Here is a 26,396-nt window from a genome sequence, read left to right on the forward strand (position 1 = left end):
CGTGGTTTTAGATTGATTTTTTAGCCGATTCGAGGTAAGTGGCTTGTTTAACCTTGTGTGGGGAACCTTCCCCTTAGGATTGGTATATTTGGTAATTGAAATGCCTTGTACGTGAGGTGACGAATGCGTACTTGTGCTAATTGTTGGAAATCCGGTTTTTCTTTAAGTAATTACTAGTATGTTTCCTTTCCTGTTTCTATTACTTGCACTATTAAGCATGTTGTTAGCTTAGGAAAGCATGTCTAAGTGACTTAATTATTTTATTTGATTCAACCTGCCTTACTTGAATTATGTGCAGCATGCTAGGCTAGAATCACTTATTGCCTTAATATGAAATTTTGTCATTTCTGTATATTTTCCTGATGCTGTTGTGTCTTTACTTTTGGGACTACGGATGTAGGATTCCGGTAGCTCCCCCTTGTCTGTTTACTTTGGGACTACGGGTAAGATTCCCGGTAGATCCCCTGCACATTTACTTTGGGACTATGGGTTAGATTCCCGGTAGATCTCCCTGCACAGTTATATGGAACTACGGGAATGCACCTGGTAGATTCCCCCAGTACTGGGTATTTACATTTGGGACTACGGAACGGGATTCCGGTAGACCCCCGCGCACTATAAGTTGGACTACGGGACGGGATCCCAGGAGATCCACTGGATATGTACATATGAGACTACAGGACGATATCCTGGGAGATCCCTGATTGTTATTATTGGTGCTAAGTTGTATTTCCTTTCCATGTTTACCTTGTTTCTGTATAGTTATTGATGTTCTATACATCCTATGTTATTTTACTACCGTACTTATTTATACTATTCTATTTTATACTGTTGATCTTTATATTTTATTTAACCTCAGTAGGGCCCTGACCTTCCTCGTCACTACCCAACCGAGGTTAGGCTTGGCACTTACTGAGTACTGCGGTAGTGTACTCATGCCCCTTCTGCGCGTAATTTTCATGTGCAGATTCAGATACCGCTACTCAGGCCTATCATCCTTGAGACGACTGCTCTAGAGACTTCGAAGTACATCTACCGCATCCGCAGACCGAGTAGTCCCTTTCTATTCCTGCTTTTAGTATTTAGCCCTTCTATACTTTCATGTTCTTATTAGACATTCCAGAATTAGAGCTATGTAGTGTTTCTCTCAACTTGTGGATTCGTGAGTTTCCAGGTTTTGGGATAGTGTATCCGATTTTGAGAAGTTATGTGTATATGCTACGCAGCATTTAAATATTATTTCCTTCAGTTGTTTTCAGCTTTTGATTGTTTATTCCGCAAATTTAGTTTGTTTTCCGCACTTGTTAGGCTAATCTAGTCATAGAGACTAGATGCCATCACGACAATTCACGAAGGACAAACTGGGGTCGTGGCAATAAGAGAACTTATACCTGTGGAGGAGTGGATAATAAGTGAGCAAACTCCTCGAGGATATTCCCTATGTTCCTTTCATATAAGCTAATCAATGCATTTAATTTTGATTTCACATCTATCATCTCTTGCTGCCACTCCAGAGTTGGAGCGGTAGTGCTAGATGAACCCACATAACTACGATGATATCTCATAGATGTCTGTTTGAATGCTACAGTTGGAACTACACCCAAGCCTAAACCTCGAACACGGACGGGGTGCTCGCGACCAAATACTATGCCAAGTGCATCATTTGGTGAAGGTTCATCAAGACTTTCTGCTCTATCACTTCGAATTTCTTCAATTCTTTCCTACAAAATTTGAAGAAGCATAAACTGAGCAATATGAAATTGCTTGGAACTTGGAAATGACAAAAACTGTACATTAAACTGCTAGCGAAAACATGAATCAAACCATCAACAGATCCATAACACCACATCCCAAAATGAAATGCAAATTACACCATATGGTCTAGCCAAAATTTCCATAGAAGCAGCAGATCTCATTTAACGCTAATTTGCTAACATAACAACACTAATCTGCTTTATAACAGATTTGTTAAAACTATTCTGATGAGCAGTTGATTGCAAAGAAAACAACATTTGAGCTTGTGTATAAAAGCTACTTCTGTTATACTAGTTCAGAGTAATTTCTTTTCTATTAATGCTTATTGAGACAATGGTAATGCTTGGCTGCTGGTTCTGTGCGACTCAAAAACCTGATTATTATTTCCAACATTCAACTTCTGATAGTTAAGCAAAGTATTGGCTTTTGAACAGTTCTTCAAATGTTTGCTGGTTGAAACACAACCAGGTTACTGGAACTCTAATGTACAGGAGTCACTAGATCTTTTCAAAACCAATGTAAGTATAGTCCACACAAAAAACAGTATAGTCCATACAAATCATGATAAGAGAAGGCACGAGTAACACTACAAATTGTCACCAACAGCCTGTCATGCATCTCAGACTATCAAAATGCTAGTGCAAAAAGTTGTGGAAACCCACTGGACAAGCAGTACCAATCTGAAAATAAAATATAATTTCACAGCTGAAGGCACCAAAAATGTTACTTACCCCAATCACCCTAGCCTCATCAGTTACATAACTCCCATCTTTCCTTTTATGAGTCTCAGTCCACATTTTGCCTCGATCAAAAGCTTTTCCCATCGCCTTCTGAAATTTTTAAAATGAATAATGTTAGTAATTAATTGAGAACATATATCTTATCTAATTTAAGCGTGTAAACTACCATTGCAGCCCTTCTTCTAGCAGAACTCATAGCACCACAAGTATGAGGAAGCTGGTTTTTTCGAATCTGTGCATTCTTCTTGCAATGCTCCTACAAATTAAATAGGTGAAATTCCATTATATAAGACCAAAATAAGCAAAAGCAGAAGCAGGAGAAGTAGTAGCGAAGAAGCAGCAGAAACAGAAGAAGCAGCAGAAACAGAAGAAGCAGAAGCAGCATCAGAAGAAGCAGATAGCAGTAGCAACAATAAATTAGACTATGAGTTGGTTCTCTTTTGTCTAACTACAGAAATGGATATTATTTATTTGTTGATCTCTTTCTGTCATCAGGGTCACTTTACTGATTATGCTTCGCTCCATCGACTCAATCAGGATCAATTGATCTCCGTGAATGACATAGAGCCTACTCAATCAGGCCATACTTGCTGGCAACCTATCATTATTTGCGGATGAAGAAGCCAAGCAAATATTGGAACTTAAGTTTGACTTCCCAACCATCATGTATAGCTGGAGAGATTACTCTCAGAGAATAACCGGTTGTCAAAGTTTCTTGGCTGAAATTGAGAAAACTAAGTCATTGTTGGAAACTTCAACTAAAGAGGAGGAGGATCTCAAGGATAGATAACCGGAGAACAAGGAGAAGGTATTGATGGCACAATTGGAAGCAATTCAAAAGGAGAAAAATGAGATAACTGAACAGAGGAGTGAAAATTTTAACCAGACCTAATGGTTAAGTGAATTAGTTAAATTAATTTGGATGGATGTAGAAAAGCAGTTCATTCACATGTTGATTCAAATGAGCCCTTAATGTATGATAATCTTCATTAATATTAGAACAGTTATATGTAGTAAGAAGAGTGACGTTGTACAATTTGGATACGGGCTTGTACGATTTTATGCCTAAAGAAGCAGATATAGCAGTAGCAACAATAGCAGAAGAAGCAGAAGCAAAATAAGAAGCAACAGAAGCAAAATAAGAAGCAAAAGAAGCAAAAGAAGAAGCAGCAGAAGCAAAAGAAGAAGCAGAAATAGCAGTAGCAAAAGAAGCATCTATGCCTAAAGAAGCAGATAGCAATAGCAACAATAGCAGAAGAAGCAGAAGCAAAAGAAGAAGCATAAATAGCAATAGCAGAAGAAGAAGCAAAATAAGAAGCAGAAGAAGAAAAGGCAACAGTAGCAGATGAAGTAGGAGAAGCAGTAGCAAAAGAAGCAACAGAAACAGAAGAAGAAGCAGAAGTAGCAATAGCAGAAGAAAGTACCTTTGCCTCCTCTTTCATCCGATAAGTAACATAAAGTGCCCATTGGTCCATCGGTATGCCATCCGGAACGTTCTTGATGATATCTTGTTTACTTAATAAAGGATCTTGAGCCTCCTTCCATAGTTTAAGCCTGTACTCCCTCCACGGTTCGTTAATGGAACTGTTAAGCCATGCCTTTGCCTTTTGTTGATCAATCCTAAAGAAAAACCGAGGCTTCACAAATATAAAGTAAGTTAATTTACTGCAGTTTTACATATACAACTAAAAGATACAAACTAAACAAAATAATTTAGATGGCATTACCACTATTATATCATTAAAAACACGGTCCAGAAAAGATTTGGGCATGGATGGCCATTTCTCAAAGCCAATAGGAAAATACATAGGATTTGTTGCAAGCTGCCCTAAAACTCCAGCAATTAGGCCAGCCAACTTCCCAATTGCTGCATGATATTCATCAAATTCTACAATTATATGCAATCCTTTATCCAAGTTATGGACATCCTTAACCTTCAATCTAATTGCTTTTATTACTTGACGTTCATCTACAATAAAATAAAGTCATGTTAAAATATTAAATGAGGAAAACAGAAAGAATACTCAATCACTTGAAATTCATATGTACCTATAACATCGACAAACCAATGAGGCTCTTCATTGCTAGTACTACGTCCAATTTGTTGTGAAGAGACTGCACCAGATGATGAAAATGGAACGGCGGGCTGAGAAGATACCCCATCAGATGATGAAGATGATACAACATGCTGCGAAGAGACTCCATTAGATGATGAAGATGGAACACCGTGCTGCGAAGAGACTCCATCACCTGGAATAACAGGCTGTGTAGGTTGTGTAGGCAGTGTAGAATGTACAGAGACTCGATAAGATGTTGAAGATGAAGCTTGAGCCTGTGATGACTGCCTAGGAACAAGTAAAGATCTCTCTTTGACTGATTTGAATTGATTTTTAACCCTATTTTGCTTCGGCATCTCTACATACATAAAGGTATATAAAGCAAAACAAGAAAACCTTGATACCAAACCAGTTTAAATTTCAAGACAAAAATAACTTAAAGCTTAATTAATGAAAGAAAGTAACTAGATGCAAGAACATAAAGCAAGTCAAGAACAAAAAAGGACATAGCTATAATCTAAACTAATTTGAAACGAAAATATATTAAGATGCTTCCAACTAACCCGTGCTCAAAAGCAAAATCCAAAAATTGTCTTAGACCATCTACATATTCAGGTGTGTTTCGTGGTTTACTGATCCAAGATTTATCAATTGGCATGGCTAAAAAGGAAGACATAAGATAACATCACAATATCAAAACTAAAAAGATAGTTCAAAAGCAAAAAACATAACCTGTGAAATAACACCATTTACAGAGGACAGAAGACATTTAAAATGAAAGTACTCCTGATGACCAGTGGTCAAACTTCAGCAATCAATTTACTCCTATTAATATTCTCAAATAAAAATTAATGTAAAACTGAAAAAGGAGGGAGAAGCTTAATAGGATTCAAGAACAACATATAGCTATATGAATCATTAAATGTGCAGAACATGTAGGTTACCAACAACATACTTATCAACTAGTCATCCAAGTAAGCAGGTCAAATACAAAACATGGGCTACAGGGAAACAATTTATAAGATCAACATAATGTCACAAGTAGACGAGTCAAGTTAATCTAGAGGTACAAAGACACCAAGAAAAGTTCAAGAACATGATGCAATTAGCTTAGCTGATATGATATTACTGTTTAACTAACAGAGGTAGGTTATGCACAAAATCAACATAAAGGTTAACTCAGCTAATCATAGAGACTTAATAAGATTAACCATAAGACTATCACTTAATATAGAAGAAGGCAACCAGGCAGGGCCGCGAAACACTTTGGGAATTTGGATTTGAATGTGGAGTTCAGTAATGAGCTTGAAGAGCTTATAATTCAGATAAGCCTATGAAATCTATTACTATGTAAACAAACTTAAATGAGCACAAAATATATGAACAAGCTTGGAAGATCTTCAATTGTGCCCTCAACCCTTCAAACACAAGGGCAAATACTGAATTTCAACTAAAATTAGAATGACAAACTCTCATTTAAAACATTAAATGAGCCTTGGAGAAATTGTCAATTTTTATTTCCCTCTGTGAACATAGCCAAAGAAGGTGATGACAAGGCGAAGATTGAGGCAGTTAACGCCATTTAAGTATCCAATAAATTCTGTGTGCAATGTTTAACTAAAAATGCACAATCAATTTGAGATCTTTTGTAGTTAATAGGCCAGAAGCTACATTAATGTTGCATCAGGTGTCATTTAAAACAGCATGAACAAGAAAACTTGTAATGTTCAAACTCTAAGTTATGATTTATCAATGGCATAAAGAAAATACAGAAATTTCAAACTAAAACATCCACCATTCAGCACTAGTATCTCTTAGATTCAGATAAACACAAATAAATATAGAAATTCGTAGAGATAATATCTCCTATGAAATCTGTTTAATAAAAAAAATCTGCTCAAAAGAAAGGATAAAATTAAACTGAAACGAGCTATACCTATCAAATGGTTTACTGTCGATGTCGATCACAATAGCTTCACCAGTAGTTTTTGGTCTCTCGGCTACATATCAAGCCCATATATAATACTTAGGTTAATATTAGCAAGTAGAACATATTAAAATATCAAAATTAAGTGCATGCAATCGAAATACCAAACAAAGCATTGGGGAAAAACGGACTGAGGAAAATCGAAATACCAAACTGTAGCAAAATCATTGATTATCGGACTAAGGAAAAAGAATTAGAACAAATTGGGAAAAATCTCTACATGCATGAACCCTAATAAAGAGAAAAAGAACTTTTGGTACTATACATGAACCGTAATCGCTACATTACCTGATTTGAATCTCGATTCTTATCAATTTCATGCCTCAGCTGCAATTATTTTACCTAAAACAGAGGAATGGTGGATAAGAGTGAGTTTTACCTTCAAGAATAATGAATCGTGAAAATGGGGTAAGCATAAGTTTTACCAAAAAATTTCGGAGGGAAAGGATGGAGGGATCTGAAAGGAAAGGATAATTTTTGGGAGGGAAAGGGTAAGCTTCATAACTGAGCAGATAGTCATTTGGGGAATTCTGGAGGGAGTCTCAAAATAATGAGGGGGAAATACTAAAACATATGGGGGAATAGTATCAATTGTTGTGAGTAAAATATTACGGCGGTTTTAATCGCCGCTATTGAAAATATTTAATCGGCGGCTGGCAAGACGCCATTTTTAATTAGATTTTGTGGCGGTTTATTGGAACCGTCGTAATATAACCGCCACAATATTTCCATTTTTTTGTAGCGATAAATTCCTCATTATTTCCTGTGATGAGTAAGTCATCAACATATACCAATACAGCTACAAATTTGTTCCCTTTCTCTTTGTGACTGATGAGTAATCATAGAGACTCTGACTATAGCCTGCATCCAGAAGAGCTTCAGTATGTTTAATGTTTCATTGTCTTGAGGCTTGTTCAAGCCATACAAGGATTTCATTAACTTGCAAACTTTTGTCTCCCTCTATCTTCTGAATCCCTGAGGCAGTTACATATACACCTTTTCATACAAATCTCCTTGGAGAAAAGCATTATGAACATCCATTTGGTATATGTTTCATCCTTTTGAGGCTGCCACTGCAATGACTGCTTCTCACAATTACCATTTTTGGCAACTGGTGAGAAGGTCTCATGATAATCCAAGCATTCCTTTTGATTGTACCCCTTGACCACTAATCTAGCTTTGAATCTTTCAATTTATCTATTTGCTTTGAACTTTATCTTGTACACCCATTTTGATCAAATGGTGTTCTTTTCTTTAGGCAAATCTACTATCTCCCAAGTCTTGTTGTCTTCTAAGGCTTTAATCTCCAATTGCATTGCTTCCACCCATCTTTTGTCTTTAGATGGTTCTGCAAAACTTTGAGGTTCTGTCAGTGAAGAGATCTTTGCTACATATCTTTGGCAAGATGTTGATAGCCTATTATGTGTTAAATGGTCTGATAAAGGATACAGTGTTGTCTCATTAGCATTCTTTTGTGTCACATAGTCCTTCAACCACAAGGGCTCTTTGACATTTCTGTTAGACCTTCTTGGTTCTTCACTTGTAAGGGCAGGTTTTATCTCTGGTAATGTGTCTACGTCTTGTGGCAAATACATTGCATCATGCTCATCCTCACTTATAATGTCATATAAGCTTGGTGTTGTACTTATTTCTCCTTGTGTATACTCATTTGTTGCATGCCCATTTTGCACTTTCTTAGTAGGTACATTATTTACGCCAGGAATTGGAGTTGAATCCATTATTGGTGAAACTCAGCTTCTTGTGAATGAGAAGTGGATACTTGTTCAAGGCCTTCATGATCATCTTGTTGTAGGAAGTCATGATCAACCGGAATGGTTCATAATTAACCTGCACGTTCCCCCTATCATGGACCACCGGATGTTTCCATAAGAAGGCTGAATAAAAGGAAATAAGTGTTCTTTAAACACAACATCCCTGGAAACAAAAAACTGGTTAGTAGAAAGATCTAGCAGCTTGTAGCCTTTCTGAGTTTCTGAGTATCCAAGATGGACTGCTGGTTTGGCTCTTGCTGAAAATTTGTTTCTATGCACCAAGGTAGTAGCATAGTAGAGGCAACCAAACGCTCTCAAATGGTTGAGTGAAGGTTGTGTATGATACAACAATTCATAAGGTGTTTTTCCATCCAGAACAACAGTAGGAAGCCTATTGATAAGGTCTACAACAGTAGTTATGCACTCTCCCCAATATCTAGTTGGCACATTAGCTTGAAACTTCAGTGCCCTTGCTGTGTCAAGAATGTGTCTGTGTTTCCTTTCTACCACCTCATTTTGCTGGGGTGTGTATTCACAACTACTTTGGTGTAATATACCATAGAGATCAAACAAGTTACTGCATTGTTTATTAAAAAAATTTCCTTCATTGTCTGTTTTAATGGTCTTAACAACTGCATTAAACTGTGTTCTGAGCATAGAAAGAAACTTCTGCATGATTACTATAACATCACTCTTTAACTGCAGTAAATGGACCCAAGTATATCTTGAATGATCATCCACAATGGTCAAGAAAAAATGCTTCATATCATATGTAGGGAACTTACAAGGACCCCAAACCTCCATATGTAACAATAGCAAAGGACTAACACTTCTAGGAAAGACCAACCTACTTTGTTTAGCCAAAGGGCAAATTGAACAATCATTATTTGCATTTATATCTACTGTCGCATGCTGAAAAGAATTTATATGTTTCATTGTGCTAACTGAGGCACGTCCTAATCTCTGGTGCCAAAGATGGCCATCAAATTCTGGCTTTTGAGTGGTGGTTGTCGATATCTGCTACAACACTTTTGCTATGTGTGTATCCTTCACCACATATAGACCTCTTTTTTCCTTACCAATCCCCCTCACCCTGCCACTCCAAAGGTCCTGAAATACACAGAAGTCAAGATAAAGATGAACTGAGTAGCAGAGTTCCTTTGTGGGTTTGGATACAAACTGCAAATAAATTTGAAGTCCGGAACAAATAGCACATTTTTCATCTCCAAATCCTTAAGAATAGTGGCACTACCAGTATGTGTAATGTCAGTTCTCTCACCAGTGGGCAGTTGTACATGTTCCTTTTGTTCACCTTTCAACTTAGTTTTAGAATGCAATAAGTCTAATAAGGCAGCTATATGATGAGTTTCACCAGAATCAACTATCCACTCACTATTATAGCAACTAGTTATTAGAGATGTAGTAATACCTACAATGTTTACTTGTGGTACAGAAGTATCCTTATTCAGCATATTCAATATTTTCATGTACTGGTCCTCAGTGAAGAAATGCCCTGCTACTTGATCACAACTAGATCCTTTTTCTCCATTCATCTGTGTCTGTTGTTTATGCTCAAGTACACCAGTAGCATTGTTAGCCACAACCCGCCTTTTTGCCTTAAAGTCTCCTGGATACCCTATCAATTTAAAGTAGTTTTCCTTTAAATGCCTATTCTCATGACAATAGTCACAACATGAAGGGTTTCTTCCCTTTACAGGGTTGTCCTCTACCAGCTTGCATGGAAATTGGCTCTCCTCTAGGAATTGTCCCTCGACCAGCCTGCATAATACTTGCATCTGCTTTAAAAGCTAAGGTTGGATATGGGCTTGACCTCCGACTCTCATCTTCAATAATTAGAGCATAAGCCTGATTCAGTGTCGGTTCTGTTGTCTTCATTATGATTTGTCTCCTTGCTTGATCATCTAATTCATTGAGACCACTCAAAAATTGAAGCAACCTACGCTGATGAAGATGCACAATATAATCCCTTGATTTCACACAGTCACATCCAGGTGAAGGCACCAAGGCATTATACTCTAACCATAACTCTTTCAGTTTTGTAAACTAGGTGTCCATAAAATTTGTTCCTTGTGAGATTTTTGCAATTTCTCTATGCGATTGGAATATACTTACACGATTAACCTTATCATACCTCTCTTTTAAGTCCTTCCAAACTAAATGAGCATCAGATGCATAAGCAATTTCATTAACTAGGTTCTGCGATACTGTATTCATGATCTAGGGGAGGACAATCACATTGCATGTCATTCATTCCTCATGTAGTTCCTTCTTAAAGGAATCCTTTTGACAAGTACCAATCGCGAACCCTAATTTTCGTTTAGCTAGAACTGCAATTCGCATCGTTCTCTGCCACAATCCATAGTTTTCAGATCCTGTGAGTTGAATTGGAATCAAAACTGAACTCGCCATGTCAAAAGGATGAAGAAATAGTGGATGAGTATGATCGATCTTATCATCTCCCATTGTTGAGCTTAAGAGGAAGATCAATTGCTAGAATTGACAATAAAATTGCACTGTTCGTGTACTTCTAGCCATGCCTGCTCTAATACCTTGTGATTTGAGCTTCAATTGAGCTAGGTCATAAACTCTCTTAATGGATAAATGTAACAGTATCGTGTAAGGGAGAAGAAGAAGAAGGAGAGAGAAATGAAGTAGGAAACTTTATGTGTATTTTTGTTGTGTATATACAATAACATATACAACCCTGTATTTATAGACACAACTAACCTCTACTTAATTAAGCTAAGACCACTAATTATTGACAACTAACTCTAAGAACATCAACTAACTTATGCTAGCACTAACTCTGCCAATTGTCCTAACTAACTTGCCAGCTGGCTCATTACTCAGCACTACACAGTCGACTCCTTCATTCTCACAACAACCACATTTTTCTTTCTTTCCCATATATCACCACCCTCCGCCATATACCCCATTCGCCGCAAATCATCCTTAAACACCGTCACCACCCACCGTTAGATCCAGATCTAAAATCACGAAGTTGAGATCAATCCATTATCAACAACGAAAATAATTGAGGAGGAAGATCGGAGGCGTCATCGAATCTAGATCTAAAGTAGATGCTGGAATCATGACTTCTTCTCCTTCTTTGTATCTCACATCTGAGTATATTCGTCTGACCTAAGACTTATTCCTCCGCTACTGCTTTTCACGCCGAAAAAAGAAGCAGCCTCTTTCTTCTCTACTGCCTTTCACGTTGGAAAATCGTTGTATAAATACAGTGTATTTTGTAATTTCGTCAAAGATCTAAAGTGTATTTTGGATTTTCGCCGGAGATTTGACGGGATTTGATTGTGTTCTCCATTTTTAAATATAGTGTATTTTGTATTCTCGTCGTAGATTTGACTATATTCTTTATTTTTTTAGTTAAATACAGTTAAAAGGATTTGAACGTATTCTACATTTTTTTAGTGTAAATACAGTGATATTTTTGTATTTTGCCGGAGATCCGATTGGATTTGATTGTGCTCTTCTTTTTTAAATATAGTGTTTTGTATTTTCATCGAAGATTTGGCCGGATTTGACTGTATTCTTCATTTTGTCAATTTTTTTAGTGTAAATACATTCAATGTTCAACCTTGCCACATCAAATAAGGTTGGATACAACTGAACATTGCATTCAAATACACGCGGAAAAAAATACAACTTGACAATGTATTCAAATACACTCAAATACAATAAATTGTCCAAAACTAGCTACGAAACGTAAATACATAAAATATAGTTACGAATTATTAAAAGCTCCTTAAAAGGTAGTCATTTCTGAAAGTTTCCTAAATTTTTATTCACACGTGGAAAAAAAAAAGAATTAGCATTTATGTATTTTGAAGACACTTAAATGAGAAATGGTTACAAATTTCTTAATAAAATGTATATATATTTAGTAATGACATTAATCTTGCACTTTAAACATGTAGGTTACTTAAAAAAGTTTTAAAAAAATTTATAAGTAATAATATTTTATTATATAGGATTTTCTCATTTTGTTTAGTTTACTCATTTATTGTTCTGTAATCTTAAATTAGCTTAGTTAGATGAACTCTTCTTTGGGTAAGTTGTCCATTATACACCCTCCGTTTACTTTTACTTGTCCTATGAACTTTACACACCCCTTAAAAGATAATAATGAAGTGTATAATATACCATGCTATCCATATTTATTAATTCATATTTTTAATGAATTTGAGAAAATGATTTCAAATGGGTAATTAATACTGTGGGTATAATAGAAAAAAAAATTGTCTTTCTCTTGATATGCTAAAAGTGATAAATAAAAGTAAAAATTTATTTTTAGAATACTGGACAAGTAAACGTGAACGGAGGGAGTATAAGGTATATAGTATTTTTAGAAAGTTAGAAATCCAAGAAAGACGATAAGTTGCTTAATGTTATTCTTTGTTACTCTAAGCGGGGAGGGTCGGGATCCATAATCTATTTCTTGCAATTATTATCTACCAAAGGCAATAAATTTGGCTAGTTATTTTATTAGAAATTCTTTTCAATTTAGACATGTCTGATTAAGATAAATTTTCCTTATTCTTTTTTATCTTGTTTCTTTAATTTTTTTTCCTTTTTGGTTTTGTTTCTTGTTTCTAACCAATCCCATTCATTTTAGAATTTGGTAATTCACTTTCTTTTCCTTCTCCTATATTATCTTGCCACTAGAGTACGTAATTTACTCGAAAATCTTTGCACCGAATTTATATAGGAATAAAATTGACATTTATTAAAAGAGAAAAATTCAGTAAATCCCAATTGGATTCAATGTAGATTCCTCATGCATGTACAACTCTTTATCTTCTACATTAACTACTATATAAACGCCTTCAGTCTCCGCCTATTCCCCCGCAGATTAGCTGCTACGACCAAAATCGAAGGCAGCTAATCAAAACTAAACCCTAGAAATTCAACCCCTTTTCTCTTTCTTCCATGGCTGTGACCATGCAAGAAAAAATACAACAAAAAGATCCCGAAAACGTTGTACCTGAAGAAAATGACGAAGAATCACCAATCGAACAAGTTCGTTTGACAGTATCAAACGACGATGATCCTTCACTTCCTGTTTGGACTTTTCGCATGTGGTTCTTAGGACTTTTGTCTTGTGCTCTTCTCTCGTTTCTGAACACTTTCTTCAGTTATAGAGCAGAACCATTGGTCATAACTATGATTACTGTTCAGGTGGCGACATTACCACTTGGTCGGATTATGGCTAGGGTGTTACCGACGAGGAAATTTAAGATCAGATCGTGTGAATTCACGTTGAATCCAGGGCCGTTTAATATGAAAGAACATGTTTTGATTTCTATTTTTGCGAATGCTGGCTCGGCGTTTGGGAATGGACCTGCTTATGCTGTTGGAATTGTGGATATTACTAAAGCCTTTTATTTTAGGAACATCTCCTTTTTGGCTGGCTGGATTCTAGTGATCGCCACCCAGGTAATTGTGGATTTTTATTTATTATAATCTCTTCTTGTTAAATCAACTTTTAAGTAGCCGCATGTACCAAAATTCTAAAAACTATAAAAATAAAAATAAAAAAATTATGACCGTGGTGTCCCAATTAGCTTGGGCACCTTGACTGTTCCAACTGTTTGAGTAACTTTGTCTATCAATGTTTAAGAATAAATCACATAGCTAGTAGTATTTTTTTGCCTCGGGCGGAAGAAACCATCAAATTTTAAACAAGATAATTGCACGAGAATAGAATGTCACAAAATTATATATTTGATGAGGAAATAAAACATGATCGTAATTAGTAAAAAATAACAAGATAACATGGCTCTTCACGCGATGACAAACTAAATCGATGAAATTAGTTGCTAAGCCTGAATTAGTTACTCCTACATTTGTGGGAAAATCTTTGAACTTAATGGTCAATTGCTTTTCAACTCTTTCATACTCCTATTTTTGTTAATTAGTCCTCTTTCATACCTTAATTTCTTTTTATTTAATCCGCCTTGATGTGGCGGCTACCTTGTATATTAAAATTCAAAAAGAGAATACATGCAGGAGGGGAACATAAAAATCTAACCTCCATAAAAACAAGAGATGAATTGGATATTTCCGATTTTGAAAAGTATGAGTGCAATTGCTCTAAATTGTAATAAGGGATAGACAATGAAGTCCTCTTTCATAATACTAGTCCATCCAAACATTCTCCCCCCAAGTTTACATAAGCCTGACTTGCCTAAGCATCTTTTAGAGGGTAGGGATTTTGTTGTTTGTAGACACGTCTAATTTATCGATGCTAATATATATAATGTTTGTGTATCAGGTTCTGGGATATGGCTGGGCAGGAATTATGAGGAAGTATGTAGTAGACCCTGCAGAAATGTGGTGGCCAAGTAGTCTTGTTCAAGTTTCTCTTTTCAGGTCATTTTCTCAAAAAATTCAACCTTAATTTTCCCCTGAATAGCCTATTATCACAAGTCGCTCGTCGTCTGGTGCTTCTTGAATTTGCTTGCATTATTATATATATATTCTAACAAGTATAATTTCTCTTGAATTTTACAGAGCTCTACATGAGAAAGAAGAAGGGAAATCCTCAAGAGGAAAATTTTTCTTAGTTGTATTAGCTTGCAGTTTTATATGGTACATTGTTCCTGGTTTTCTCTTCCCAACATTGTCAAGCTTATCATTACTTTGCTTGGCATTTCCTAAATCAGTATTAGCACAGCAAATTGGTTCAGGAATGCATGGCCTTGGAATTTTTTCCTTCACTTTTGATTGGGCTACTATAGCATCATACCTTAGTAGCCCTTTAGTTTATCCTTTCTTTTCCATTGTCAATGTCATAGTTGGCTATGTTGCAATAGTCTATATACTAATTCCATTTTCCTATTGGGGGTTGAACCTTTACAATGCCAAGAATTTCCCTCTATTCTCCGCAGATTTATTCAATGCCCAGGGGCAGGTATATAATATCACAGCTATTGTTAATGATAAGTTTGAGTTAGACAAGGTATCATACGCGAAACATGGACATATACATCTCAGTATGTTCTTTGCTGTTACTTATGGCCTGAATTTCGCAGCTGTTGTGGCTACTCTCACTCAAGTTGCTCTATTCAATGGAAAGTAAGTGCTCGTTACTTATCTTTTTCCTTCCTCCTCCTCTTTACTCCACACTTTTAATCACACTTATTCGTTGTAATGGATCTAGACTAGACGCTGTGATTCCAACAGCAAGCACTGAATCTAGATGTAGAAATTGGCACATATGGAAATAACGGAAGCTGTAACTCTTGTTGATGTTGTAGGAACACTTAGCTATTTTCAGATAATTTCCTATGCATAGTTAATATTTTCGTAATTATTTAACCAACTAGAGTAGGACTTATACATTACCTGAAAAAAGAAACTCGTACACAAACACACTGAGGAAGATAGAGACTCCGCCTTACCCCTACCCCCACCCCCACAAGGACAAGTATTATTCAACTTAGATGTGACTCCTATTGGCTTAACTCATGATTAAACTGCTAATTAAGAAAAGTGTACTGATAAGTACTCATTGAACAGGGAAATATATCAGAGATTCCGAGCCACGTTCAAAGGAAAGCCTGATATTCACACAAGGCTTATGATGAAATATAAGGACATCCCGAGCTGGTGGTTTCACATAACCCTTGCACTTTCATTGGCGTTATCGCTTGTTCTGTGTATTTTCATGAAAGATCAAGTTCAGCTTTCGTGGTGGGGGCTTCTTCTTGCTGCCTTTCTTGCATTGATATTTACCCTACCAATTAGCATCATAACAGCGACCACAAACATGGTTAGTCTTATATTACAAAGTTGAAATTATGTTTATTTCCTTTTGTTGATGCACTTATTAATTTTGCTTCTGATGACAGTCTCCAGGACTAAACGTGATCACAGAATACATTATCGGTATGATAATTCCAGGATATCCAATAGCCAATGTCTGCTTCAAGACATATGGCTATATGAGTATGAGTCAAGCTGTTTCATTTCTCCAAGATTTTAAGCTTGGTCATTATATGAAGGTTCCTCCAAGATCAATGTTCATTGTTCAGGTATGAACTTTCTTGTTTTTTTCCTTTCACCAGTATAGTCAAACATCTCTATAACAGTCTTGTCTATTCCGATATTTTTTGGTGCTATAGTGAAGTGTTGGTATAGAGGACATATAATATAATATAACATAATGATCGGTTCCAAGGAAAACCAACTTTTATAGTGAATGACTATTATATAAGGATGCTGTTATAGAGAGATGTGACGGTATATATTTAATATTTGACAAGTAAGGAGTCAAATTTCTTGGTACTACTTCAAGAGACTGACTAAACTTGTATTATTTCTTAAACCAGCTAATTGGAACCATACTTGGTGGTACGATCAATATGGGCGTGGCGTGGTGGCTACTTAATAGCATTAAACACATATGCCAACCTGACTTGCTTCCTCCAAATAGTCCATGGACCTGTAATAGCGATAGAGTATTTTTTGATGCATCGGTTATCTGGGGATTAGTTGGACCAAAGAGAATATTTTGGGGAGATTACATTGCCTTAAATTGGTTCTTTGTTGGAGGGGCAGTGGCACCAATTTTAGTGTGGTTGTTACACAAAACATTCCCAAGTCAGAGTTGGATTAAATTGATTAATATTCCAGTACTTTTAGGGGCAACAGCAGCTATGCCACCAGCAACAACATTGAACTTCAACAGCTGGATTTTCTTTGGAATATTGTTCAATTTTGTGATTTTCAGATATAGAAAGAAGTGGTGGCAGAGGTATAATTATGTGCTATCAGCAGCATTAGATGCAGGAGTGGCTTTAATGGGAGTGGTTCTGTTTTTCTGCCTTAGTCTTGAGAATGTTAACTTTTCTTGGTGGGGAACTGGAGGAGAGTATTGTGATTTGGCTACTTGTCCTACTGCCAAGGGTATTTTTGTTGATGGATGTCCTTTGACCTGATTTTATTAGTTTCGTTTTTTTTTATTGTTAGGCTCCATACTGAAATGTCATTTTTTTTTAAAAAGTGTTTAGCTGATATTTTTGTAAATATTATCATTCTAAATAGTAGTATTCCGTTATCAATATCTTGCACTCTTTTATCGCAATTAGAGCTGTTAATCTTTCTCTTTGTGTGCGTAATTTTTTCCCTTTTCGGATCTTAAACTTTATTTCAAATTACTTGGCTGTGTTATCTCCCATTTGGCCGTAGATTCTTGACTATTTTTTTTCAAAGAATTTCTGAAAACATTGTTTGTTCATAAAATATGATTAGTTTTTGAAAATGTTTTGACAAGAATTTTCAAGTTCCCAAAAGTTTTTGGATAAATTTTTTTCTTCCACTAACAAAACTTCAACTTTTTTTTTTTAAATAAAATATATGTCCACACACAAAATTATTTTTTAACACAACTTCAATTTTTTTTTTTAAGTTTCAACCAAATCTACGTCCAAAACTAGCTTAATAAAAGTTCCAAATATAAGTCGCATGGTACTTACACTTGCACAACATGACCCTTATTTATACGTAAAACAGTCATCAACTGCATTTAATAAAGCAATTTCATTTTGTTAGTTACACATACTACTAGTTTGCATGTAAGTTAATATAATAATCTATAAAACACTAGGATAAGAAGCCATTTTCTCTTGTTGGACTTGTCTCTCATGTCTGCAGGCTTAATCGATTCACGTCTATGAAAAGAAACTAGTCATTGAAATTTGAATAGTGATAACGAAAGTTTAAAAAACTAGTCAAATACAGAAACAAGAGAAAATAAGTTCCATTTAGCGCTTTATAAAGCTCCCTAATTTGCATAGTACTAGAATGAAAAGTGCCTAAATTGAAATAATTGGATATAAATGATTCACATATACATATAGTTGTTTGACAAAAAAATATAACTCTTGGTTCAAATAATTAAATTTATGTGATAATGAGTTAAACCTAGTTAATAATAATATTTTTAGATGTAACTTCTGAAAGCACGATTAGCGTCGAATAGATTTGGTAGGAAAGTGATAACAACATACAATAACTATTCCAAAAAGTATGAGAAATAATGTAGCATTTAATAACAATAAATGACAATAAATGAAATTTAAGTAAATAGGAGGAGTGATTCACCCAATAAAGGATGAACTAGATGGTTGTTCCACCTCATAATGATGAGTCAAAGACAAATCCTTGAATGTTCGAATTATTCTTGGATATGATGGAAAAATATGGAATAATATAGACAAGAATCTTGATGAAAAGGTAGTGTTTATATCTTAGTAAGAGAGAATCTTTTTTCAATGTTTGTTCTTACAAAATGAATATAACATGTTTCATATCATTGCCCTTTTTTTTTCCTATTTATATGAGATATTTTCCTATAAACCCTAATAGTACAAATACAGAGAATATCCACTAGAATATTCTCTTACATATCGTATTTTGATAACCATATGTTACTACTTCATCAGGGATGCTCGACTTCGACCATTATCGACACCTCGACCATGGCTCTCGTCGAATCTTCGGTTGTAGGTCTTGCTACTTCCTGCTCCACCTCGATTAATCGACGATTCAAGGACTCTTTCTTTAGTGTCACCTTAGCTTAAATATTCTAGGGCAGATTTTGACCCATACAGTTAGTCCCTCCGCTTATTGAGACCGGCCTCAGGCGGACTTGATGAGAGGATTCCTTTCTTTGCGGTTGAAACATTTGGACGAGTTGACCGGGCCGTAATGATTGGGGCGAGCTGGAAACGTGGCCCTTAATGAGACGCAAATTCTAAAGTCATGTTGTCCATGAATCAAGGTGACATTATGACATCATGCGTAATTATGACGCATTTTGCCAATGTGTTGCTTCGTTTTGCGTGTGTCTTTTGCTTGAATCTGCCGCTTCGGTTATGGTGTCAGGTAATGATGAATCAATTTCTTGGTTATGATGCTTGAGTTCCTATAAATAAGGGTGTGAGGGTATAATTTCAATATTTACGAAATTCTTGCACCGAAACCTTGTATCTTCTTCTTCCTCTTCCATTCTTGTGCATCTTTTCCTTCTGTTCCAACGATCCTTATCGTTTTTAATTCTCCGTTGTTTGATACCTTCCTCTCTTTCGTTGAAAATATGTCTAACATACCCTCTGGGCCCAGCGAGGGAAGTGACCCGGTCCCTCTGGCGATTCTTCTTCCTCTACATGCGGGGAACGTTCCCACTGCTGTAAAGGACGGAAGCTTCCCAACTGTGGAAGAGATAGTTCCTCGTAACCCCGATGTCAGGTCTGATTTCTCAAAAATGCCTGAAGCCGAACCCTGGACCTTTAAGTCCGCGATGAAGGAGGGTGATTTGTTAGAGCTCAAGGCGAAATATGACCTTTCTGATCACGTCGAGTTGATCCCTGTCGTGTGGGATGCGGTGCAGAACCACCATCCTGGGTATTGCGCATTCTACACATATCCCTTTCACATCGGCTACACTCTTCCTCTCCTCCCGTTGGCGGAGGAATTCTGCCGCTTCTACGATATTTGCCCGACTTAACCCCTTCTGTGATCACGACTGATTCTGCTCACTTCTCTGTTCCGCCCGCTGATACTTCAACATCAATTCCTTCTTTATTTGCGGAGACTTCAGCCACGAAACATTCGGCTTCTCCCTTGTACCGTCTCATAGATAAGAAAAAGGAGTTGTTGCCAGGTGATGGGGACCTGATGCCCCTTAAGAAGAGATCGATGGACGTTGGCGACGGGGTTACGTGGGCCATTGGCTCGGTGATGGGTAATTTTACACTTCGTGAGATGGCGACTATTGTCATTGAAGTCGATGTCGAGCCGACATCTGAGATTCCGAGGTTGGTGGAGGCCGACGAGGGTGTGTCCCTCCCTTCTGCAATGACGGAAGCCTAAAGGCTGTCCACTAAGGCTTCTGACACTTTGCGGTATGAGGGACCGTCGACTTCGCAGCCAGCTGATGATACTTCTTTGTCGGCCAATAGGAAAGGCAAAGGCGCTGCCGAAGAAGGCTATAAGATGGGTTTAGACATTGATGTTGCTGACCTAAGGATGATAGAGGAAGGGTTTACCCAACTCGAGGTGAGGCTGGAGGGGTCTACGAGGACCATTGCGATCCCCATGGATCGTGTTCTGTTGAATAATACGGAGAACGTAGTCCTTGTCCTCGGCCCTCTTTGCTCTGACATAGAGGGTGAAACCCTCAAAGAGCTGGAGGATGTTACCTTGTCGAGGTGCTTTCCTTCTTTTTCCTTTTATGACTGCAGGCCATGATTTTGGAGATTGAAAGAGCCTGAAGGGAGTAGAAGTGTAAGGAAATATTTGAGAGGTTGAAACGTAAATATTTCGAGTACCGCGACAAGTACCGGAAGTTTCGCAGGCAGTTTGGTGAGGGCGGAAATTTGCAGGCCCTTCGTGATGAATTGAAGGACAAGGATGACGAGCTGATGAGAGTCATCGAGAAGTGTAGTGTCTTTGAGGGGACATTGAGAAGTAGGGAAGAAGAGCTCGAACTCAGCAGAGCCGTAAAGGCCCAATGTGGCGACCTTCAAACATAAGTGGTTGAGTTGCACAGGCAATTGGAGGAGTGCCCGCTACAGATGAAGGTCCTTCATGGCAAAGTCGCCGAAAATCAGAGCGAGCTTGAGAAGGCGGAGTTTTCCCGTTTGGAGGCTCGGAGAACATCGAAGATGTTAGAGTTGGCGAATAAGACTCTCCGGGCCGAGTGGGAGATTGATCAATCTACGGCGAAGGCAAAAGAAGATAGATTGGAGATGATGAGAGGAGAGATAGAAAAAGACAACTCCCTTCTCCAGGACCAGGTGGCCGCCTTAGAGGCTGAAAAGGCTCAACTACTTGTGCAGTAATCTTCCACTCGTACTTCAAATTTCCCAAACATTCCTCGATATATTTACGAGGAATGGATTCATGCTGAAGCTCAGTTGGACATGTTTCGAGATTTGTATAAGGTGGGGTCCATTTTTACGGTCGCCCTTGATAATGTTCGTGTTAAGGCCCGCGAGGCTCATGTCACTTGTGGATATGGTCTTACCACGCCTGAGGCTGGTGATGACGAGGGGGACGGGGGCATGGACCAGCTTGAAGAGAATGCCTGGTGTGATGCTGCATACCCTGAGGGCGATGGTGATGATGAAGAAAAGTATCGATACGGCCCAGGCATCGGTGGTCAGGGTAGTGGAGGTGTAGAAGATCCTGATGGTGGCGACCAGTAGTTTTTCTCCTCTTTTTTGTTGTAAGCTTGTGTATTTTTGCTGGCGTCTTCACGAGCCTTTGTAAAAAATGTTTAAGTATGAAATGGAATGCCAAGATTGTTTTTTCATCTATTTTTTTTCTATGGTTAGTTTTTCTATACTTGCATGTTTTTGCTTTTGTTTCTTGTTCGAGCGAGGTTGAACATATTTGAACTTAGTCGTGGCCGAGGGCCGATAGATGTTAGTTCGATTGAGGTCGAACATATTTGAACTTAGTTGTGGCCGAGGGTCGGCAGATGTTAGTTCGAGCGAGGTCGAACATAACCTAAACTCAGTTGTGGCCGAGGACCGGTAGGTATTAGTTTGAGTGATGTCGAACATAACCTAAGTTTACTTATGGCCGAGGTCCAGCAGATGTTAGTTCGATCAAGGTCAAGCATAACCTGAGTTTAGTTATGGCCAAAGTCCGGCAGATGCTAGTTCGAGCAAGGTCGAACATAACCTGAACTCACTTGTGGTCGAGGGCCAATAGGTATTAGTTCGAGCGAGGTTAAATATAACCTGAGTTTAGTTATGGATGAGGGCCGGTAGATGTTAGTTCGAGCGAGGTTGAACATAACCTGAACTCAGTTGTGGCCGAGGGCCGGTAGGTGTTAGTTCGAGCAAGGTCAAACATAACCTGAGTTTAATTATGACTGAGGGCCGGTAGGTGTTAATTCGAGCGAGGTCGAACATAACCTAAATTTGAGAGAAATGTGTTGGTAAGTGTAAAGTTTATTGCCTTGACATTGTTGCATTTGTTCCATACTTGGAGAAATTTACAGATTCTGGGTGTTGGCTAGTGTTCCAGTCCCAGTCTCGGTCTATCTAGTCATTTCATTGGTCAATCTGGAGAGTAGTGAGAGGTTGAGCAGTGAAATAGTAACCGGGGCTTAGCCTTCGCGTACTTCGACTTATAGTGTTCCCTTCGTCGCCTCGTTAAAACCCTCCTTGAGAAAACTCAACTAGGACAAAACTCAAGTAAGGGAAAAAAGAGTACGACTTGGGGGACACTCTTTCCTTTAGAAGTTGAAGTATTTGAGGTGGCTGATATTCCAGTTGTTTGGTAGTAGCTTTCCTTCCATTGTTTCTAGCTGAAATGATCCTTTATTCACTTTTGTTGTGATTTTGTACGGACCGTCCCAATTTATTCCTAGCTTACCTTCCCTGGGATCTTTGCTTGCTTGGGTTTTAGATTTTAGTACGTAGTCCCTGACTTTGAGTGGCCTGACCTTTGCTTTCTCATTATAATAGTGTTCTGCTTGTTGTTTTTGGGCGATCATTCTTATATAAGCCATATCTCTTCATTCGTCGACTTTATCGTGTTCCTGCCTTCGGTCCTCGTTGTTGCTTGTACCACTTTCCTGGGATTCCTTAGACTTGTCTCTCTGACCTCAACTGGTATTACCGCCTCAGCCCTGTAGACCAAAGAGTAGGGCGTCTCTCCTATGCTCGTTTTCAGAGTTGTCCGGTATGCCTACAATACTTCTGGTAGGACTACCGGCCACAGTTCTTGGTGTCCTCGAGCTTCTTTTTCATGATGTTTAGTATTGATTTGTTGGAGGAATCTGTTTGCATGTTTACCACATGGTGGTACGAGGTTGAAAGTATTTTTTTGATATGCCATTTCTCAAAAAATTCGGCGGTTTTCTTTCTCGTGAATTGGGGTCCGTTGTCGCAGCTGATTTCTTCAGGAAAGACAAATCGACATATGATATTTCTACATATAATAGTGACTATTTCCTGTTCCCATATTTGGGTGAATGCTCCTACTTCCACCCATTTAGAGAAATAGACAGTTAAAACTAAAAGGAATTGTACATTACCTCGTTCTGCCGGGAGGGGGCCTACGATGTCCATTCTCCATTTGAAGAACGGCCAAGGTGAGGTGACCAAGTGTAGGTGTTTGCCCTCTTGGTGAATCACTGGGGCGTACCTAGGGCATTGCTCGCACATTTTTACGAAGTCTGCAGCCTCCTTTCATGGTAGGCCAATAATATTCCGCCCGTATAAGGCATCTGACCAGCACTCAGTTGCCAGAATGAGCCCTGCAATGGCCTTCATGGATCTCCTCAAGGACGCGCCGAGTTTGGCTTGGTCCAAGGCATTTTGCTAAAGGGCCTCCGTAGGTTCTCTTGTACAGGTCGTTGTAGAGGATACTGTATCTGGCTGCTTGCATTCTCAGTTTCCTGGCCTCTTTTTAATCGCTTGTGAATGTGTTGTCCTACAAGTATGTGATAATACGATTGCGCCAGTCCCAAGTTAAGTTAATGGTTCTTACCTCGACTTGGTCTAGCGAGGACTTGAAAAGATGGACCACATTTTTGTCTCATGTTATGATGCTTTTGGTAGCTGTGGATGGTTTGGTGAGGCCATCTGCCTCGGCGTTCTGTGCTCGCGGAATCTGGTCGAGCTGACATTAGTCGAACTCGGGCAACAACTTGTAGATTTCGGTCTGTTATTCTTGCAATCTTTGTTCCTTGATTTGGAAAGTCCATGTAACTTGGTTGACTATGAGCTGGGAATCACAACATAGTTTTAATCGTTTTCCCCCATACTTGAGCGCTAATCTCAAATCTGCAATGACTGCCTCATACTCGGCCTCGTTGTTAGTCATGTCTGTGAACCTTATGGACTAGCGAATTACTTCGCCTATTGGGACTTCGAGTACGAGTACGAGTCCGGAACCCGACGCGTTGGATGCGCCGTAGGTGTATAGGACCCAGAGGTCTTGTGTTTGGGGGAGTTTAGAGGGATTCCCTTTCTACTTCAGGCATTATTTTTGCACTAAAGTTGGCGACAAAGTCAGCGAGCACTTGTGACTTTATCGCCGTTCACAGCTGGTATGTGATATCGTGCTCGCTGAGCTCGATGGCCCGTTTGGCCAGCCTCCCGGACAACTCGGGTTTATGCAAAATGCTTATTAGGGGTAAAGTTGTGATGATCGATATGGGGTGCCCCTGAAAATATGGTCTAAGCTTCCGTGAAACTGCGACTAAGGCCAAAGCCAGTTTCTCGAGGTGTGGGTACCTCATCTCGGCATCGACTAGTGTTTTGCTAATGTAATAGATGGGAGATTGCATACCTTTGTTTTCTCAAATTAGGACTACGCTCATAGCTACCTCGAATACAGCTAGATAAACAAGGAGACACTCCCGTGGCTCTAGTTTTGAAAGCGAGAGCGACAAGGACAAGTATAACTTTAGTTCCCTCAGAGCCTAGATGCATTCCGAAGTCCATTGGAAGCCGTTATATTTCTTGAGTACGCCAAAGAATTTATGGAATCTATTCGACGACCGCCAGATGAACCTTGATAGGGCGGCGATGTGGCCAGTCATTCTTTGGACGTGTTTTTTGGTGGTCAAGAGTTCGGGTATCCCTTCTATGGCTTTAATTTGGTCAGGGTTGACCTCGATCACTCTCTGTGGTATGAGAAACCCTAGAAATTTTCCTGAGGCTACGCCAAATGCACACTTCTCCAGTTTCAGTTTCATTCCATATCGTCTGAGTATGTCGAAAGTTTCTTAAAAATGATCGATGTGATATTCTCATCTTTTCGACTTTACCAGCATGTCGACTATATATACTTCCATTGTCTTGCTGAGCTGATCCTTGAACATTCTCGTCACCAACCTTTGATAGGTCGCCCCTACGTTCTTTAGTCCAAAGGGCATGACCCTGTAGCAGTACGTTCCTTGGTAGGTGATGCGGTTTTTTTTTCCTAATCTTCCTCTTCCATGAGGATGTGATTTATACCCTGAGTAAGCATCCAAGAAACTTAGCAACTCATGTCCGGTCGTTGCATCAATGAGATGGTCGATGTGAGGTAGCTAGAACGAATCCTTCGGGCATGATTTGTTCAAGTCTATGAAGTCTACACACATACGCCATTTCTAATTCGTCTTTTAACCATTACCACGTTGGCAACCCATTTGGGATACTTTGATTCCCTAATGGTACCATTTTCTAATAGTTTTTCCAATTTCTCGTGCATTGCATCATTGATTACAAAGTTGAATTTACGCTTGACCTACGTCATTAATGCCCGACATATCTGCATGGCTGAAAACAAACAAATCTGCGTTAGCTTTTAAGAATTGAAGGAATTTATTGCTACTGAAATAGGCCTTTTGCTTTGGTTGTTGGAGTCTAATTGAATGGGGTCGAGGTCTTCTATGATCGATCCTGCGGCTTCAACTATGTTGGGATCTTTGATGCCTTTCGCGACCTCATCATGCCCCGAGCTCGACCTTGCTCATTGTTATGCCTCTTTTTCTTTGTTCTTCCTTTGTTGGGAGGTCGTGTTGTCTAAAGCAATGTTGTAGCATTCCTGGGGTGTACGTTTCTCTCCTCGTATGTTGAATATCCCTCATGGAGTTTGGAATTCGATGACTTGGTATAAGCTAGAGGGGATGGCCTTCATGAGGTGTATCTACAATCGTCCCACTATGGCATTGTACGCGGTGTCTTGGTCCATGATATGGAATGTTGTTTCTAGAGTTACACCGCTGGCCAAAACGGGGAGAGTAATTTCCCCGGATGTCCGCTCAACTGCATTGTTAAAACTAGTTAGCGTGATGCAGCGTGGCACTATCTTATCCTCGAATTTCATTTGGGTAAGTACTCGGGGATGAATAATGCACGCGCCACTTTTGTCATCAATCATAATACATTTAACATCAGTATCCAAAATTCACAAAGTAATAACGAGAGCTTCATGATGAGGAAATACCAAGCCGTCGGCATCCGGCATGTCGAAGATAATACTTTCTTCGAGTTCATCATACCGTTCGTAGGTGATGGATCGCTTG

The 26,396-nt window shown here is 38.5% G+C and overlaps 2 protein-coding genes across 2 annotated transcripts; one reads left to right on the forward strand and one right to left on the reverse strand.

The window, feature by feature from the left end:
• Nucleotides 1-1,318: 1,318 nt before the first annotated feature.
• On the reverse strand, nt 1,319-7,580 carry LOC107776293 (uncharacterized). The gene is made up of 9 exons (XM_075232031.1): nt 7,536-7,580; nt 7,331-7,400; nt 6,489-6,552; nt 4,545-4,840; nt 4,223-4,464; nt 3,920-4,132; nt 2,662-2,751; nt 2,487-2,585; nt 1,319-1,721 (listed from the first exon to the last, which is right to left on the reverse strand). The coding sequence occupies exons 1-9, from the start codon at nt 7,578-7,580 to the stop codon at nt 1,386-1,388; spliced, it is 1,455 nt and encodes a 484-aa protein (XP_075088132.1). The 3' UTR covers nt 1,319-1,385.
• Nucleotides 7,581-13,125: 5,545 nt separating this feature from the next.
• LOC107776297 (oligopeptide transporter 2-like) lies at nt 13,126-17,329 on the forward strand. Its single transcript, XM_016596171.2, has 6 exons — nt 13,126-13,789; nt 14,628-14,725; nt 14,867-15,430; nt 15,875-16,127; nt 16,207-16,389; nt 16,687-17,329. Exons 1-6 carry the CDS (start codon nt 13,283-13,285, stop codon nt 17,293-17,295), a joined length of 2,214 nt encoding a protein of 737 aa, XP_016451657.1. The 5' UTR covers nt 13,126-13,282; the 3' UTR covers nt 17,296-17,329.
• Nucleotides 17,330-26,396: the final 9,067 nt, after the last annotated feature.

Source organism: Nicotiana tabacum, chromosome 16 (assembly GCF_000715075.1).
Source record: "Nicotiana tabacum cultivar K326 chromosome 16, ASM71507v2, whole genome shotgun sequence".
NCBI classification, from domain to species: Eukaryota; Viridiplantae; Streptophyta; class Magnoliopsida; order Solanales; family Solanaceae; genus Nicotiana; species Nicotiana tabacum.